Below are 18,486 nucleotides of genomic sequence, written 5' to 3' on the forward strand. Positions count from 1 at the left end.
GCGGCCTTCTTCCTCCTCGCGGCCCAGGTGAGGCTGCGTCGGCCCCGCCGGCCCCGCTGGCTGCGGCACTCAGCCCCTCTTCCCCGGGCCCCGCGCAACCCCCGCCCGACCTGGCCTGGGGGCCATCCTCGAATTGGCGCGCCCCCCGCGCGGGCGGCCCGTGGGCCGGGAGCCGGGCCGTGACCTTGCGGGCTTGTCCCTGGCCACTCTCTCTTCCCCGTCTTGGAGCCCTCCCCAGCCGCACCGTCACTCAGTTGCGTCTGGGTCTGGAGTTTGGGAGTCCCCCTACCTCCCCAGGCCCTGCTCCGTTTCGAGGTGTCCAACCGCCGCCGGGGACGCCCCTGCCTGGCGGCGTGGCCTTGGCCAGGCGGCTGCCCGTCTCCGAGCCTCAGTTTCCCCTGTCGCACGATGTTAGCGCCCACCCGCGTGGTTGCGGTAAGCCGTCCAGCACTGCACCCAGTGCCTGGCAGTGTCGGGGAGCGGCCAGGAGCCCATTCCTGGAAGTGGGGTCGAATCGCCGCCCCATATTCTGTCCCGTGACCTTGGGCAAGGGAGGTCCCCCCTTTGGGCGTCAGTTGTTCATCTGCGAAAGGAAGAGAAGAGCACAGTGAGGACTCAGCGAGGTGACGCACACGGGGTGGTTTACGTGCAGCGTGGTCCTTCTTGGGCACTTAACGTTAAGGGTCTCCAGGGCCAGTGCGGGCCTGCCACGAGTGGGCGGATGGACGTTATCATAAGCGCATTTTTTATGTGCAAGTCCTTCTCCCTCCCTGTCCCCTGGGTCATGCAGCTCAGGGAACGGTGTCCCTAACAGCCCTGCGAACGCAGCCGTTCCCCTTGACCTGTCCACCCGAGCCCACTGCCTCTCTACTGAAGCTTCTGATAACCAATGTTCTCCTGCCTCCCCAGTCCATCGCTGACACGGCAGGAATGATGTCTTTGAAAGTGTGTCAGGTCTTGTTGCGTCCAGATGAGAGCCTTCCCCTGGCGTCCAGTGCATGTGGGAGGCCTCTGTGGTTTGGCTGAGTGGGAAGCTTCCCCTCCTTTTCTAGTTTGCTGAAGGCACTCTGCTCTCTGGTCTTCCCCGCGTCCCTGGAATGCCCCTGGTCATCTTTCTGGTTGCAACTTTGTTGTTCTTCCCTTCCCCCAGCCCCGGAGAAGCCCTCTGGGCTGCCCCCTCCCCAGCTCTTGGCAGAGCCTCCGTACCTCCCCCAACCCTGCTCCCTCATTTTCCTGAGCAGTCTAAGGAAGTGGAGGGCAGGGACATTTTGAATGAGAGCAAAATGAGAAGTGGACGCAGGGTAACAGGAGCACCACGGAGGGAGTGACCCAGTTTGCTCGGGAAGGCTTTGCAGAAGCAGTGGCACCTAAGGAGTGTTCTGAAGGATGAACAGGAGTTTGCCAGGTCTCGAAGACAGAGGGAGTGTGTTGCAGGTGATGAGCAGTTCGGACAGGGGTGAAGGTGTGAGAGCTGATGACTTATTTTGAGCAGGTGAGGAGTCCACTCTGGCTGGTAACGCAGGATGGTATAATGCTTACACCCGGAGAAAAATGACAGCCCGAAGGAGGCCCTCAGGTGCACTTGAGGGAAGCGGGGGTTGCCCCTTCAGTTGAAGGGCAGGGGGAGGGGGCAGCAGGAGTGGCTCCCAGGCAGAGGGTAAAGGGCAGGCCAAGCTGTGACCTTCCCGGCCTGGGGGCTGGGCTGGGCTGGGCTGGGCTGGGCTGGGCAGATCAGAGGCTGCCGCAGACGCCTGCTCCTGGGCAGCCCGAGGGTTTTGAACTTTGTCCTGTGTGTGAGCAGACAACAGTGTCGGAGGGTGTGATGAGAGCAGTTGTGCTGGCTTTTCCCAGAACAGAGCCCGGGTCTGTGTGTCTGTCTGCCCCCAGGTAGGACAGATGGCGTGGTGGTGGGTGGGTGTGGTTCTTCGTGGAAGTTTGGGTTCTGGTGCCTGAGAATAAGACTAGCTTTCCACTGGCTGGGATGCTGTCGGTGGGGGCCCTGAATTCATCTGCTGCCATTTTTGTGACCCCGGGTGAAGGATTCTCCAAATCTATGCATCTCCCCCAGTGGCTACAAGACGTGCACGTGAAGACTGGTGGAGGCTGTTACTCAGCTGCTCTGCAGCCACGTTCGTGCCCTCCCAGCCCCTTTTCTCCCTTCTCCGCTCTTTCTTCTGTGCCTCCACTCCTCCACCTGTCCCCTCTGCCCCTCCTCCACCTGTCCCTTCTGTCCCTCTACCGCCTGTCCCCACCCGTCCTCTGCCTCAGCATCTCTTGACGGGCTTCCTGCATTCTTATTTCTGCACCCTCCTCTAGAACTTAGCAAGTCTCAGAAGGACCACTGCTTCCGCCTGGACTCATTAGCTTTTTGCGAACCACCTGGTGTGGGATGCCTTCCTGGTCTCCCCGAAGCATGGTTTCCCCAGCAGTTCCTGACACACTGGGTGATTGTGATGTGTCAGAAGGTGGCCTTTCTGGCGGTCCACCACGCTGCAGATTGGGACGGGCCATGCCAGACTGAGTAGCACTCGGTCCTTTTGAAGAACTTCTGGTTCCTTTAACTCCGTGCGGCAGGAAGCCGTGCTGTGGCATTTGACCTGTACGCATGGGCTGATTTCCGAACGGGAAGCCGGTCGTGCAGCCTGTGGGGAGAGAGGTCCGTGAGGGGGGCTTCTGTGCTCTCAAAAGACCTTTTTAAAGAGAAGCAGCTTCTACTCGTTCCCATTTTACACAAACGATGCTTTTCCCCCACAACCTGGATCTCACAGAACAGGGATCATAAGATGTGTCCTGAAAAGGGCCAGACTGAGTATTTCTGGTGTTGTGGGCCATGTCGCCTCGGTTGTAACCACGCAGCTCTGCGGCAGTCGCTGAGAGCAGCCAGAGGCCCTGCATACAGGAACGGGGCAGCTGTGTTCCAATAAAACTATTTAGAAGCACAGAAGGTGGGCTGCATGAGGCCCGTGGGTTGAGGGATCCTATATTCCCCACAGTGGCCCCTGGTAAGGAGGTGCCGGGGGTTCTGAGCATGGGGTGACCGTGCCATCCAGGTGCAGCACTCAGGGCCAGGTTGAGGGGTGCCCCTGTTGGCAGTCTGGTGGGGTGAATGGAAGACAGGACTCCTAATTCTGCCTCTGGTGGAGGGAATGAGGTGACACGGGAGGTGCGTGGTCGGCCAGGACAGGTGGGGGAAGGGTGTAGCCTTTGCCAGGTGCTCGGAGACCCCTGGTTGGCCTTAGGCATGAACCTGGGTTCTTGGAACTCAGCGCCCTGTAAGCACGGCTCCCCCCGCGCACCTACCCACACGTGTGGTCGTCAGTGCCTCCCTCGAGGCAACAGGCCCGGGCGTCAGATCGGATCTTCCAGATCACTGCTGGAAGAGCTGTGGTCCGGGACGCTGGAGAGGACCAGGGCACACACCCAGTGCTTCCTGTCAGCCTGCCAGCTGTGGGGTCGGGATGCCCTGGGCTCTCCGTGCTGCCACCATCACAGCGTGACCGGGGCCAGGGTGAGAAGCTCCTGGGTACGCCGGGGCCTTGCCATGCTTCCACCGAGGGTCTGGCTCCACGGACGCCCGTCAGTGCCCCAGGCCTGGGGTCGGGAGCCGTGATCCTTCAGGACCCTCTGCTCAGTCAGCTGCACCCTCTGCTCCTACGACGAGGCGTGTCTTGTGGTGCCGGCTGGACCCCATCGCACGTCTGGTGTCTGACAAGCGGCTTTAGGTGTTTGTCTCCCGGGCAGATTCTTGGGGTTCCAAGGAGTGAGTTTTCCATCTTGGGTGTTTGCAGCCTAAGGGGAGCACAGGCTACAGAAGCATGGGCCCCAGGAGCCCGAGGTGCGCAGAGCAGGCTTCTGGGGCCAGGCGTGTGCAGGGCCCCCCAGTGTGTGGTGGCTGGACTGACCCCCTCGGCTCTTAGCACTGGGCTTCTCTCCTGAGACCCCTCCTCCCTCAGCAGGCCCCGGGGAGCTACTCAGACTTGGGGCGAGCCTGCCTGGGGGCAGAGCCACCAAGACCTGGGCCCCAAATGCTGTGTGACCCGCTGTTGACGAAATCTTCCCGAGAGACGGAGGCTGTGTTTGTGGGGGGGTCTGTGCCTGGCCTGAGCCCAGTGTAGGGGAGGAGGTGGGAGAGGGCCCCCTGCGCTCCAGTCCGCCAGCCAGGTGGGCAGCGGCTCCAGGGAGGGGTGCTGTGGTCCAGGTAGGAGACGTGGGTGAGCAGGGAGTGGGGACACCTTTGTGTGAAACTGCCATTTTTCACAGAGATTAAGCTGGTGTTCAACAGAGAGGATGAGAGTCAGCCCCTCTGTCCCAGGCCCCCAGCCATCCCACTGTCCTCGAGGGGTGTCCGGTGTTTTAAGGACTCTGGGTCCTGCCCCTGTGCCTTGCTTTGAAGTGGGACAGAGCTTGCTGGGTCCTCATGACCCTCTGGGTGTGGCCCTTCCTGAGCAGCCTGCTGCCCTGTGAGGCTCGGAAAGAGGACCATGACACTAGCTGCCAGCTCCTTCTTCCTCCTTCAGGCTTTGCTGGTTTGTGGTCGTGCGGGGAGAGCTGTCCATGCCCTGTTGGTGTCCACATGACTCTGTGTTGCAAAGTCTTGCAGTTCCCAGGCCCAGAGCAGCCCGCCCTGCAGACTGCCTACTTCCTGCCACGCCTCTGAGCAGGGCGGTCTGTCCCGACTGGGATCCCGCTGGCCTGTGCCTGGCAGGGGCCAGTCATGTGGCCGAGGCTCTGAGGCCCCCTGGAGAGCGAGGTGTGGCACAAGGGCCTGGAGCCTGCTGGCCTCACCAGTCAGTGGCCAATGGGTAGTGTTTCCAGGAGCCTGCGGGTCAGGGGCACCCCCCCTCCCCGCCCGAGCTGTGGGGTGCAGGAAGCTCCTCCAGGCCTTGCCCTGTGCTCCTAGCCTCGAACCACCACCCAGGCCCTGGGGATGGATCTGCGGGCCCATCGTGTCCCTCTCGTGACAGAGGAATTGGGTTTTCCTTCTCCCTGTCCCACCAGTCCCACGTGGGCCCTGTGAGGTGGTGCAGCCCCTGTCATGGGAGCCACTGGGAGGGGACCTGACAGGCCACACAGTCCGCACCGGGTCTCCCTGGGGAAGCTCGTCCCCGCCCTTGCTGCCCTGCCGTGTGTTCTCCACCATCAGATGTCTGGTGGTGTCTCATCTATCCTGTAGGTGGGAAGAAACCAGCCCAAACCCTGAGTGGGGGGTGACCTTGTTGGGCTCAGACCCTGCTGCTTCTGCCGAGCTCTCTGACCACTGCCTTGTCGCTCCAGGTGGCCTGTGAGTATGGCATGGTGCACGTGGTCTCCGAGACGGGGGGCCGCAAAGGCAAAGACTACTGTATTCTCTACAATCCGCAGTGGGCCCACCTGCCACATGACCTTGGCAAAGCGGTGAGTGCCCACTGGGGCCCTTCCTCACGAGGGTCTTCCGTATGCGCGGGCGCGTGTGAGTGTGCGGGCGCGTGTGAGTGTGCGGCATGTGGGTGCACGGGCATGTGTGCACGTGTGCGCGTGCAGGGGCGTGTGAATGTGCCCCCCCCTTGACTTTTCTAGATCAGCTGGTGTAAGCACCACCTTCCCCAGTCTCTCCTGCAGCTGCGGGACTGGACGGCCTCCGTGCTCTGCTCTCCGCCCGACCTCCCTGCCAAAGGCTTCAGCAACCAGATCCCGCTGGTGGCGCGGGGAAACTGCACCTTCTACGAGAAAGTGCGGCTGGCGCAGGGTGGCGGGGCGCGTGGGCTGCTCATCGTCAGCAAGGAGACACTGGTAGGGCCCCGGGAGGTTTGTTGACCGTGGCCGTGGACACGTGCTGTGGGAGGGGCTGTGCCCCAGAGCAGCCCTGGGGGTGCTGTAAGGTTGTCCTCTTACAAGGCCTCAGGGCCGGCGGCGTCCCAGGGTAGATTGGCACCTAAGTGACCCTGCCCCAAGGCTCGAAAGTGAAGAGCGAGCTTTTCCTCCCCCAGCGGGGAGAGACAGACACGCATACCCCACCTCTGCTCCGTCCAGGAGGGCTGGCTCTGCAGGCCGCGCAGTGGGGGGTGGCAGCCTGCCTTGCGGGCGGGCCTTGGTAAGCTGTCCTGTCGCTGCTGCACCCCCTGCTCTTGGCCCCCAGGTTCCCCCAGGAGGCAACAAGACACAGTACGATGAGATTGGGATTCCTGTGGCCCTGCTCAGCCACAAAGACATGCTGGACATTTTCAAGGTAGGGCCTCCTGCCCTCCAGTCTGCGTCTGGTCTGGGGCCGCGAGTACCTGATGGGCAGGGACCCAGGAGCGAGGCCGTCTGCCACGGGCTGGCGGGTGGGTGGTTCTTAGCACACGCGTCCCCAGCTCTGTGGGAGAGGGCTGGCGGTGCCACTGAGCAGCGGGAATGGGGAACCGGCCCTAGAGGTCAGAGCGCCCAGGCCCCAGGGCCTCTGCCAAGGCCAGCGGGCCGACCCTGCCCACACCCGGCCCCGTCTGACCAGAGGCCCCGTGCTCACCCACGGTGTGGAGAGTTGGTTCAGGAGCGGGCGAGCTTCCAGACACAAGCAGGATGGGAGCGTTCAGTCTTTGTGGAAGCGTCTGCACGTTTCCATCCTGACTGTGCCTCCACAGCTCTCCCCAGTCTGCTAGACGATTCCCGGGCGACGTGCCCCCTCCTGCGTGCGAGCATACGTGTCCAGGTTTAGGGCTTGTGTCCCCACACGTGCACGGGCCCCTTCACCTGACCTCGTGGAAAGCTTGTCCTGCCAGAGTTGATTTCTTCGGGGTGGGAGTAGTGGATGAAGGCATGGGGCTCGGGGGCCCGGGACAGGCTCTCCCTGGATCCCGGTTCCACGTGTGAGCCGGGCTCAGCTCTCTGGGACGGGCGAGGGGACGGGACGGCGGCCCCAACCTTGAGCTCTGGCGTGCTCTCTGAGGCAGAGTTTCGGCCGAGCGGTGAGGGTGGCGCTCTACGCCCCCGGCGAGCCCATGCTGGACTACAACATGGTCATCATCTTTGTCATGGCCGTCGGCACCGTCGCCCTTGGCGGCTACTGGGCCGGGAGCCGGGACGTGAGGAAGTGAGTGCCCAGCGAAGCCTGCGACACGGTCCGTGCTGGACGAGGGGATCCCATCACTCTCCTTCAAAGCGGCTGTCACAGCGTGGCTCTCGGGGCTGGCCCCCTCCCCCCTCACTGCATGGTTTCCTGAGGTCCCTGGGGCTGGTCTGGTGTGCTCGTGGAGGGCGCGGTGGGGATGCGCAGGGGCGTGGAGAGGGTGCTCCTTGGCCCTGCCGCTCCCTGCCTGTCCCTCCCTGTCCCGGGGCCCTTGGTGGCTGGGCACTGTGCCGGCCGGCAGGGCACCCCCCGCTCGTCTGTGCCTCCCCAGAAGGTGCATGAAACACAAGCGGGATGATGGGCCCGAGAAGCAGGAGGACGAGGCCGTGGATGTGACCCCCGTCATGATCTGCGTCTTCGTGGTCATGTGCTGTTCCATGCTCGTGTTGCTGTACTATTTCTACGACCAGCTTGGTGCGTCCCTGGCGTGCTCCAGGGGAAACCGAGGCCCAGGTCCCCAGGCCACCTTGAGAAGCCTAGCTGCTTGCTTGTGGGGTGAACGGAGGCCACCATTGCCAGCCCAGAGGAGGAGGCCTCCCTCCCATCGCTAGGTGCTGGCCACCCTGCCCAGGCGCGTGACCCCGCGGAGCCCTTCCTGGGGGTGGGGCAGGGCGGGGGCCCAAGGCAGCCCTGCCTCTCAATGGCTGCCCCATCCCCACAGTTTATGTGATCATCGGGATTTTCTGCCTGTCCTCCTCCACGGGCCTCTACAGCTGTCTGTCACCGTTGGTCCAGAGGCTGCCATTGGGCAGGTGCAGGTAAGCCCCCGGCGCTGCCCCCCCCCCCGGCGGCGCTGCTCGCCGAGGTCCTGCCCCCCTGCCTTTCTTTGGCCTAGCCTCATTGGTCTCCTGTCTCCTGGTCCCTGAAGCTCCAAGCCCTGCTTGGACGGTGCCGAGGACCTCCTCCCTCTCCCGTGGCCCCGGTCTGGCACGGCGTGGGCAGGCCTCCCCCACTCCCTCCGTGCTGGCTGGGGCTCCTGGCCTCAGGAGCAGGGCAGAGCGGGGAAGTGGGTGGTGGTTCTCCGGCCTCCCTCTCCCCACATCCTATTCCTGCTCAGGCCCAGTGGGGACGCTGCGGATGTGTGTCGGTCCCAGGCAGGGGTGGCAGGGCAGGGCTATGTGGATGCATACGCTGCTCGTCCAGACCTGGGGGGGGTGGCTCACCTGCCAGGGGCCTGGTCTGGTTCTGACGGGGCCGGTGGGTGCTCAGAAAACTCAGCTCGTGGGGTGAGAGCTTTTCAGGCTGCTGTCCCAGGGTCAGAGGTCAGGGGCCTGCAGCAGGCAGGGCCGTGGGCTCCCATGGGCAGGGCTCTGGCTGAGGTCTGCCCCCCACAAGTGCCCACCCCTGCTGTGTTCTGCTCTGCCCTTGGGGCCCTCCGTTCTGGAAATGCCATGAGGCGTGAAGAGGGATGTTAATAGGGAATGTGGAGTGGAGGAGGGGGCAAAGCAGGGTGGTGGGGCGCCAGGGGTTTGGGGCACGGGATGAGATGACCCCCTGGGTGCTGGGTGGTGGCAAGGAGCCAGCTGCCCCTGACGGCTGCCCCCACCCCTGCCCCCAGGGTCCCCAACAACAGCCTGCCCTACTTCCACAAACGCCCTCGGGTCAGCATGCTGCTCCTGGCGCTGCTCTGCCTGGCCGTCAGCGTGGTGTGGGGAGTCTTCCGGAACGAGGACCAGTGAGTGCCGCCCTCTGCCGGCTGTCCTCAGATGCTCCCTGGGCCTCGCCTCGCGTGGGCTGTGTGGCGGCCAGGTGCTGCCGCCCGCATCGGTGGCACTGCGTTTGTCCAGCTGCCACGTGAGCGGCGACGATTGGAATCTGGATACGGGATGCCACCAGCCCTCCTGGCCCCGGGTGGCCGAGCGCGTGTCCTCCAGGGCGCCTGGGTGGGGCCCAGTGCCCCGTGGCCCCGCTGCTCCGGCGGTGGGGCCCAGGGTGCTGGCAGGTGCGGGGAGGCCTGGAGCCTGCAGGCCCGCCCCCCACCCGCTCCCTCTGACACCATCTGGCGCTGCCTCTGAGCCTCTTCTGAGGCGGGTAACCGCTCTTGGCTGCGCTGCCGTTTGGAGCCACGACAGATTTAATTGGCAGAAGGAAAACGTGAAAATATTTTGAGTCCTTTGTACACAAAGAGAACGTGAGCTCTCACAGTTAGACTCAAGCCGGAAGACTTGCTCCGTTGTATAAAATTACAGCAGGCCCTGCTCCCACTGCGTCTGGGCGCCCACTGGCAGCCTGCGAACCTCTTTGCTCTTGGGGGTTCTCCTGGCCACCCCGGCCGGGAGAGGCTTTCATCCTGGTTTGCTGAGTGACCTGGGCATGGGCAGGGGCGGCCAGGGCGAGGCTCCGCGTGGCGGACGTGGCCCCGTGGTGGCAGCTCCCTGGTCGTGCTGGGGTCACACGCTTGCCTCTGCGTCCCCTTCTGCCTTTCAGTCCCTGAGGCCCCGTTTCCTGGGCCAAGAGATTGGGTGTGGAACCTGGCTGGGCAAGAGTTTGATTTTCCTAAATTGTGTAAAAAATATTTTTGAAGAGAGATTTGAGTCCAGTAGCTGCACGAGGCCCCCGTGCCCGCCCCGTGATGTGGGTGTGAAAGCTGCCACTGGAGAGGGACAGACCCCAGAGTGTGTGCTGTGTTGGGGTTCCCACCTGTGCCCAGCACAGGAAGGCACCCTGCCCGCCCTCCTCGGGGCTGTGCCCGAATCGTCACAGCATGACAGGGCCGCTGAGGTGGCTGAGGAAGGAGCGACTGGCGGGCCGTGGCTCTCGGTGGAGCCCCTGCCCCAGCGGCTGACCGCACTCTGCCTTCCAGGTGGGCCTGGATCCTTCAGGACGCACTGGGCGTCGCCTTCTGCCTCTATATGTTGAAAACCATCCGCCTCCCCACTTTCAAGGTGAGAGCCCCGAGGATGTGGGGCCACTGGCAGCTGGGGGGGGCGACGTCCCGAGGGCCTCCTCCGTGTCCGCCGCGGGCCTCGAGCGGCTCCAGGCCCGCCCTCACCGCCTGTGCTCGGGTGTCCCTGGCCCCCCGTGGGCAGCGTAGTCTTTGTGCCTTGGTCCCTCCTGCCGCCTCCGCGGTGACAGGGCTCAAGGATCTGCCGCAGACCCGCCTCCCAGCGTGGCAGGCACGCCAGCAAGCGCCGGGCCGTGAGGACGCCCGGAACCCTGCCCGGGCGGGGCTGTGGGTCGGGGTCCTCCCGGTGACGGCCGCTGTGCTGGGGTGAGCTTGCTCCCAGCTGAGGCATACACGTGGGCAAGTGGGTACGGTCGGTGGCCCCCAGCCGAGGCCCCAGGCTGTCGTCCCCGAGGAGAAGCATGCGGGAAGCCGTGACGAAGGCTCAGCATCCCACACCCGCAGCAACCGGTCACACAGCATGTCGCCCAAGCCCCAGGCCTCCCGGCCTTTCCATCCCTCAGAAACCTCACGAGCCCGACCTCTGCGCCCTCCCTGAGCCTGACCGGGAGCTGCTTCCAGGGCTTGTCCCTCGTGGTGCCAGGGACGGGACTGGGTTTGCTCAGATTGTCCCCTCGCGGCTTTATCCCAGCGGACGCATCCGAGCCTTGTGAGGGGAGCGGGGTGGGGTGCGTCCCAGGGGTCTGTGCGCCTGTCCCCGCCGCGTGTGCGGCCATCAGGACCCCGTCTCCCCAGGCCTGCACGCTGCTGCTGCTGGTGCTGTTTGTGTATGACGTCTTCTTCGTGTTCGTCACGCCCTTCCTGACCAAGGTGGGCGTCCCCGCCCCTGCCCTACTGCTGTCCCCCCGCCCCCGTGCTCCCTTTTCTGACGCAGCCCCCCTTCGTTAGAGTGGGAACAGCATCATGGTGGAGGTGGCGACCGGGCCCTCGGACTCGGCCACCCATGAGAAGGTACGTAGCAGGCCCGTTGCCGAGGCGCTGCCTGGAAGACGGTGGAGGGCTTGGGCGGGTCCCGGAGATGGCTGTCTCCTCTCTCCCCAGCTCCCCATGGTCCTGAAGGTACCCAGACTGAACGCCTCGCCGCTGGCCCTGTGTGACCGGCCCTTCTCTCTGCTGGGCTTCGGGGACATCCTGGTGCCAGGTACGGGGCCACGCCGTGCCAGGGTGGGTGTCCCCGGGAGTGTCCAGCCAGGGGGGCTGGCGGGTGCAGACGGAGCAGAGCAGGCGGGGTCAGGCGGCCCCTCGGGCTCCTGTGTTACTCGTAGTGGCACGGATGTGGCGCGTGGCCGCCCTTGTGGTGGGCCCCTCCTCTGTGCTGTGGGGTCTGTGCCCAGCTGCTGGCTCGGGCAGCACCACGCCCCCTCGGTGGTGCTCCCGCCGTGCGGCCGTCTGGGGCACGGGTGACGCGGGCTCGTGCCGGCGCCTGACCCATGCTGCTGCCCCTCGCAGGGCTGCTCGCGGCCTACTGCCACAGGTTTGACATCCAGGTGCAGTCGTCCAGGGTCTACTTCGTGGCCTGCACCGTGGGTAAGCGCCCTCGAGACTGGCCTGGAACGGGCTCGCCTCGTACCCTTCCTCTTGCGTTCCCGTGACTTCCGAGGACGCGTTTCCTTCCTTGTATGCCTTTGTTTTCCCTCTTTCGTCCTTGTCTCCTGCTTGTTTCTTTGGTTAGCAAAGCCGTTCACGCAGAAGTGACCTTTACTTGGAGCCCCGATTGCTTTTAACGTTTTCCAAACCGGTTGGATTGCCTGCCTCTGCTCAGCCCTCTGGGAAGAGCCGCGAGCTCGTCCGATGGCTCTTATCGGTGCGCACGTGTGCTCCCCACCACCAGATGGGAGGCGCTGTGACTCCCTCGTCATGCGCGGGGTGGCCAGGGCAGCCCATCCTGGCTGAGGGGAGGTCCCGGGATGATGTGGGCTGACCTTCCGGAAAGTGTGGCTGTCACCGTCTGCCCCTTCCCGCCCTGGCTCCTGCGGCTGCGGGCACACCCCCATGTCGCCCTCGCCATCCCTGAAGCTCCCCTTGGGCTTTGCATCCCGGCAGTTGTCCTCGAAGTGCTGCTGCGGGGGTTCCGTGTGCGACCCCGTTTGTCAGGTGGTTCTGTAGTCCATTGTCATTGAAACCACACATGTTTTATAGCAGCAAACGCTTTTATTCCTTCGTAGTGGTCTTCTGTTGAACCACTTCTTTAGGACGCGGGTAAGTGACAAAGAGAGCTCTCCCCCCGGAGCGCCAGGTGAGGGTCAGACAGGAGCCCTGGGCGGGGCAGGTGCCAGAGACCGAGCTGCAGACGGTTGTGTTCTCGCAGCTCCTTTCTGAGGCCGCTCAGGCCGCCGTGGCAGCAGCAGGACGGGGAGCCTCTGCGGCCTGCGCTCAGCTTGGCGTCAGCCCGCGCTCGCCCTGTTCGTGCCGGACAGAGAGCCGACCCCTCAGCCCCACCGCCTCCCCAGCTATCTCCCAAGAGCGAAATGTCCTTCTGTGCGATCACGGTCCACTTACCGAAGATTGGATTTTCTTTCTTTTTTTTTTTTTAATATTTTATTTATTTATTTGACAGAGATAGAGACAGCCAGTGAGAGAGGGAACACAAGCAAGGGGAGTGGGAGAGGAATAAGCAGGCTCATAGCGGAGGAGCCTGACGTGGGGTTCGATCCCATAACGCCGGGATCACGCCCTGAGCCGAAGGCAGATGCTTAACCGCTGTGCCACCCAGGCGCCCCCGAAGATTGGATTTTCTAATTTTGTACACACATCGCCTGTATTCCGAGCCATCTTTCTAATTGAAGGTTTAGAGAACGGGACGCTGAGGCGCGGTCCCAGGCCCTTCTCCAGCGGCCTCTCTGGGTCTAGAGCCTCACTGCCGCCGCGCTGTCGCTCCTGCCCGTCTTCTGCCCGACCCTCTTGGCTGCCTGTCCCAGCGGGGCCGGGCGGGAGCGTGCGTCCCGGGGAAGCTGGCGGATCCGTGTGCGTGCAGACACGTGACTCGCCCACCCAACCACCCCGTGTGCTCCTCTGTGACGCTCCGCCTCCCTGTGCCCTGGTCTCCTCCGTCCTGCTCCGGCGTGCATGGGACAGGCGGTGCCGGGCTGTGGGCCGCCAGCCGACGTAACGCGCTGCTCGTCTCTCTCCGCAGCCTATGGCATCGGCCTCCTGGTGACGTTCATGGCGCTGGCCCTGATGCAGCGCGGCCAGCCCGCCCTCCTCTACCTGGTGCCCTGCACGCTGGTGACGAGCTGCGCCCTGGCGCTCTGGCGCAGGGAGCTGGGCATGTTCTGGACGGGCAGCGGCTTTGCGGTGAATACCAGTTTGCTCTGACTGTCTGCAAGCAGTAATAACCTAATGAGCCCTAACTAGAATTAAAGTTGAGTAAAACCCCTAGTCTCACGACGAAACCCCACAGCCTGTGTCCCGTGGTCAGGCCCCGCTCCTAGAAGGTTTTGCTTTGGTGTCAAGTCCATGCGGTCCTGGAGACACGTGCTGGTGGCTGTCCCTCTGGGTGTGGCTTGAGGGCTGTGCTAGCAGCCCTTTCTCTGAAGGTGCCGGTCCCAAGGGGCGGGAACACCCCATCAGACGGGACGTGGGCTTCCGGCTGTTGGCGCCATCGGGAGCGCAGCGCCGAGCGTGGGGGTCCCGGAGCGCCTCTCCAGGGTGGGCGCTCTCACAGCTCGGGTCTCCCACGACGGGCTCATGGCGCTCGTCTTGCTGCTGCTGGTTTTTGCACCAGGAGAGAAGAGGGCTGGAGGCCCCTCTTAGAGTAGCATCGTGCCCTCAATGTGGAAAGACGAGGTCTCGTGTGTCCATGCCCAAGGGGTGGTGCTGACCTCCCATGGCCCTGTCAGTGAGTCACGGGGAGCAGTCCCTCCATAACAGGAGCTCCGAAGGGCCCTCGGCGGCTCCTGAGCGGGACAGCGGCCCCAGGGTGGGGCCTGTTGAGCATGGAGTTACTGTGTCACGTATTGTGGACGTGGAAACAGGCAGCCTCTCCGCCCCGGCCTAGAGACGCTGAACGGAGCAGGGCTCCAGGTCACCCCGATTAGTTAACCAGACGACATAACGTGATGATGGGGCCTCTCGCCCTCCCCTGGGCCCTCGGGGAAGCACTCTGGCTTCACTGCCCACCCAGTCAGTGAGTGTTGGCCTTGCCATGGAGTAGGTAGCTTAGTTCTGGAAGGTTCAGAAGGCGGGGAACAAGCCAGAGACTTAGAGTCAGGGTTTCTGCGTCGGGCAGCAATCCTGTGGTCGCCTGCTGCGTGCGAGTCAGTATGTTGTCCTGAGGGAAGGTGGCTCCTGGGCCTGGAGCTGGACTCTCAGGGATGCTGACTCCTCCGCCCTGCCCTGCCCCAGGCTGCCCCCGAGGCTTTCCTGGCCCGGTCCCACACCTGACTGTGGCCTCTTCTCTTCCAGAAGGACGTACCTCAGTCTCCTTGGGCGCCACCTTCAGCCGACGACCCACAGCCTCAGAAGGACTCCGACACCAGCCTGCCCCGGCCACCGCCAGGTGAAGAACTGGCCAAGTGCCCCCCGCCCCCGGAGCAGCCCCCGGAAGTGTCCGTGCCCGAGGAGACCGGGGCTGGAGCACCCCCCCAGGAGCCCGTGAGCCCAGTGGGCTGCACCCCCGAGCCCACGAGCCTGGTAGGCGCCTCGGCCTAGGAGGTAACGCAGACCCTCGGGCCCTCGCTGCTGCCCGCTGTGCCGAGAGACCCGGAGACTGGACCTGCCCGGCCCCCCCCAACTTGGTGCTCCGGTCTGGCCGACCCCCCCGCTCTTCTTCCTCCTTGAGCCGAGCCCAGCTGCACCCCGGACCCTCTCCAGACCCGCTCCCAGCTCGCGTGGCTGCCGCGAGCTCCTCCCCACTCCGGCCGAGGAGGTCCCCGTCTCCGTCACGCGAGCGCCCCGCTCCACGGTCTTGCCTGTCAACGCGGTGTTTCCTCGGCAAGGACAGAACGCCACCTCCGACCGCCCACGGCCGCAGATCCGCTCGCCTCTGGTGCTCACCTCGCTGCCTGCAGAGCCCCGTTGTGCAGTCCGGCTGGTCTGCGTGCCGCCGGCTGGCCGGGGTCCGACCGCCTCTGGGGCGGCGCGGGCAGCAGGCAGCGACCGCAGGAGCTCACGGATGGGCCCCGCCCTGCCTCTTCCATCAGCCTGGCCGCGCCTGTGTTCCAGCTTCTCCGCCTGTTAATAAACGGCCACGACTTGTTGAATTCCGGTGGTGTCACCTCTTGGGTCTGAGTGTCCCGGACGGCCATCGGCGGGGCAGCCAGGCGCCAGGCGCACCGTCCACGGCGCTGTGTTTTTCCCGTGGGCTGGGTTCTGTCTTTCAGCTTAGAGGGACTCGGGGGGGCCCCCCGCCCTCCTCACGGCATCCGCACGCTCTCGACCCCACCCCAGCCTGGCCTCTAGGAACAGCACTGGCCAGGCGAGTGCACTTGTATTTAAACCACCCAGCAGCTTCTGGAACGTGGAGAATATTCTGGAACTGGCATTTCATTTTCTACCTCACTGATGGGTTCTCCAAGCGTCACAGTGGAAGTGCTGCAGTAGGACTGGCCGGGGAGCGGCCCCCACGCCATGGCACGCGCCAGTCCACGCAGCCTCCGGACTCAAGAAAGCTGTTGCCACTGACGTGACGTGAGGGCACAGACCCCCTGGCCACGCGGCCCCAGCTCCGTCCCCCGTCGGTTCGCTGCTTGGTTGCAGACAGCAGGCACGGGGTCAACCATGATCCATTCCAAAACATACCAGCTCCGGGCAGACTCACACACAGCCTTTGTTAACCGTGCTGCTCTACGGAGAAATGATGTTTATTCCAAAAAAAAAAAAGACACCTTCCACCTCTGTGTGTGTCTTAAAGCAACAGGGGAGCCGGGGGGGAAACCAGCCGAACCTGCCGGCCCCAGAGAGCCGCCCGGCGGGGAGGCCGGACCGGGCTGCAGCGTCTGGGCGGACCGTTCCCACATCGACCCGCACGTTCTTCTAAGCCATTCTGTACGTTGGTGTAGGGGCCAGAACCTCTCCGTTCTCCGTGTTTGACAAACGTCGGGAGTTTCGAAGGTGGACGTTCGTTCTTGCAGTTTCTGTGTGCAGTCTTTGCCTCGCTTCTGTTTAAATCTTACAATTAAACACAGCTTTTGAGAGTCGCCGCTGGGCCGTCGTCCTTCCCGTGGTGCCACCGCTGGCAGAGCCCAGGCCCCGCGGGGCGGGTGTGGCCCGGCCTGCGGGGTCCGGTGCACCAAGGTGTGGCAGCGAGTCCACGCCGCCTGCCGGCTCACCGAAGCAACGTGTCGAGCGTCGCTGTGGTGGCCCGCGGCCGTGTGGGCCGGGCTCCTGATTCCCGGCATTTGCGAGTTGAAGGCGGCCTGGTAGGAACTCGGTCTGCCCTGTGTCTGGGGAACCGCCTGGCTTCTCCATGATGATCTAAGACGCGTGGAGGGGAACCGCCTGTCGCGGGCCGGTGGACTTGGTGTGAAGAGCCAGCTGACCGGTGTCTGGGGTCTTCCAGGCCCCCCGGTCACTGCTGCAACTGGTCGGCCCTGCTGCTGCGGCCCACACGTCACAGCATGTGGCAAATGGGCGTGGCCACAGCCAGGACACTGCCAGACACCGAGGTGTTGAGTCCCATGTGGTTTTCCCAGGTCATGAATAGCCTCACCTGTGAGCAAGCGTCTGCAAAGGTCGCCCCCACCCCCTGCCGCCAGGCCCTGCCGCAGCTCTCCTCTGCGGGAGAGCAGGTGTCTCCAAGGCTGCGCCACTAGGCTGCATGGGGCAGGTGGAGACGCGGAGACGCAGCGTCCCCTCCAAGACCATCCCGAGGCCAAGTGCTCAGCACTGGGCACTCGTGCTGGTGACCAAGGGTCTCCAGCCAGGCCGCTGGGGCCAGGGACCCTGGTGGGTGCATGCCTTAGCCCCCTGGCCCTGCTCGCCCTGGACTGGCAGTGGGCCCTGGCTTCGTGAGGGTGGCGAGCTCAGCGGTGCCCAGGTGGGGAGTGCCCCACGCTCGTCGTCACGGGGTGGGGGAGGCACGAGTAGCCGCGGGGGAGACCGTGTTCCTGCTCCGAGGTGGGGCACAGCTCTGCCTGGACATGGGAGCTGCAGAGTTGGAACGGTGCTGTGAGGACGGCGATTTTCCCGTCCTGGGCTCCAGAGCTTACACAGTTTTCATTAAGTATCATTCCATCCGTCTTCATTGAGGACCTGCTGTGTTCCAGGCCCCCGACTCCCCCGGGGGGTACATGTGTGAGGCTCAACCCCACTCTGTCCAGGTGGCTGAGCCTGGGGAGGAAGGACCGGACGTGCGTCCACACCTGCCTCGGTCTTCGGGGGCAGGTGTCAGGGAAGGTACCTTGGAGGAGGCAGGTGCGGCCTCTAGTGGGGAGCAGGCGTGGCTGGTGGAATGGCCAGGGGTCGCAGGCCACGTGGGGAAGGCATGGCCCGTGTCAGCAGAAGGTGAGGGGGCAAGGGTCCTAGAAAGAGCCCCGTGGTGGCTGCCCTGGGAGAGAGAGGGGGGCGGCCCCTCCGCGCACAACGTCCTAGCTCAGGGAGGGGTACAGCAGTGGGAAGAGCCCACTGGCCCTGGAGTCCTGGCTTCATGCTGGAGCTGAGCAGCCTTGGTCGTGTCACTACCCTCCCCCTGGGGCTGGAGCTGCGTCTTCTGCCAGAATGTGGGAGAGCTACTCTGCAGGGCCTGCCCACATGTGCTCGGGAAGTGGGACTGCAGGCAGCTGGGACCCAGAGGGATTGCTCCCTCTCCAGCACCATGTGTGGCTCCCCATGGCTTCTGGTGCTTCCCACAGGAGTAAGCCCCCACTTAGTGCGTGAAGACGTTGCCACCCATGGTGGGAAGACAGCTGGGCCCTGAAGGCAGTTCAAAAAAATGTCCCAGGGCGTCTTGAGCAAAGATGATGGTTCTAATGAAGGGTGTGTTCCGGGCGAGCACCGAGGGAGTGAGCGGGGCGGGAGGGCTGGGCTGCCGCGTGGCTGTGGGAGGTGCAGCAAAACCGAGGCCAAGCCACTGGCCCGGCCTAACCCTGAGGAACACACCAGACCCCAACAGAAGGACGTCCTACAGACCCCTTGCTGGCCCTTCCCCCGCACTGCCCACGGCCTCGAGATCGAGGGGCTGCGAGCACAGAGCGAGTGCGTAGGGAAACCAAGAATCCGAATAAAGTGTGGGTGTTGGTTACTGAGAATGTGTGGATGTTGGTTCATGGGTTGTGACGCCGTGCGGCGCCAACGTTAAGGTGGGAAACCGTGCAGAGCACCAGCTTCCCTCTAGAGCGAACAGGTGTATTTTTTAACTGGCACAGTTGTGCACGCACAGCCCTTCCCCAAGCCATCTCCCAGGGTCGGGCCCGTCCGGCTCCGCTGCCCCGCGGCTTTGCCCTCCACCTGGACGCCCCACGGAGGCCGCAGCAGCCCCGCCCCCCGGCCAGGTGCCGCCCCCGGCCCCGCCCCTGCTCCCTGGGCAGGCGGCTCCGGCGGCGGCGGCGGCGGCTGCGGC

The 18,486-nt window shown here is 64.2% G+C and overlaps 1 protein-coding gene across 10 annotated transcripts; it reads left to right on the top strand.

Annotated features, from left to right (window-relative positions):
* Positions 1-16,128, top strand: SPPL2B (signal peptide peptidase like 2B). 10 transcript variants are annotated; one of them, XM_034657431.1, is made up of 15 exons: positions 1-27; positions 5,275-5,394; positions 5,587-5,769; positions 6,116-6,205; positions 6,909-7,048; positions 7,356-7,498; positions 7,746-7,842; positions 8,643-8,759; positions 9,888-9,969; positions 10,725-10,799; positions 10,878-10,940; positions 11,031-11,130; positions 11,439-11,516; positions 13,123-13,283; positions 14,394-16,128. In XM_034657431.1, exons 2-15 carry the CDS (start codon positions 5,293-5,295, stop codon positions 14,637-14,639), a joined length of 1,677 nt encoding a protein of 558 aa, XP_034513322.1. In that variant the 5' UTR covers positions 1-27; positions 5,275-5,292; the 3' UTR covers positions 14,640-16,128. The 10 variants fall into 10 exon arrangements, with proteins under 10 accessions (XP_034513322.1, XP_034513327.1, XP_034513329.1 ...); XM_034657438.1 differs by lacking the exon at positions 1-27 and adding an exon at positions 1,283-1,492 and having other exon boundaries at positions 5,557-5,769; positions 13,123-13,350; positions 14,397-14,530; XM_034657430.1 differs by lacking the exon at positions 1-27 and adding an exon at positions 1,284-1,492 and having other exon boundaries at positions 5,557-5,769; positions 14,397-16,128.
* The last annotated feature ends 2,358 nt before the right edge of the window (positions 16,129-18,486 follow it).

The sequence above is a fragment of the Ailuropoda melanoleuca genome, chromosome 4, assembly GCF_002007445.2.
Source record: "Ailuropoda melanoleuca isolate Jingjing chromosome 4, ASM200744v2, whole genome shotgun sequence".
In the NCBI taxonomy this organism is placed as follows: domain Eukaryota; kingdom Metazoa; phylum Chordata; class Mammalia; order Carnivora; family Ursidae; genus Ailuropoda; species Ailuropoda melanoleuca.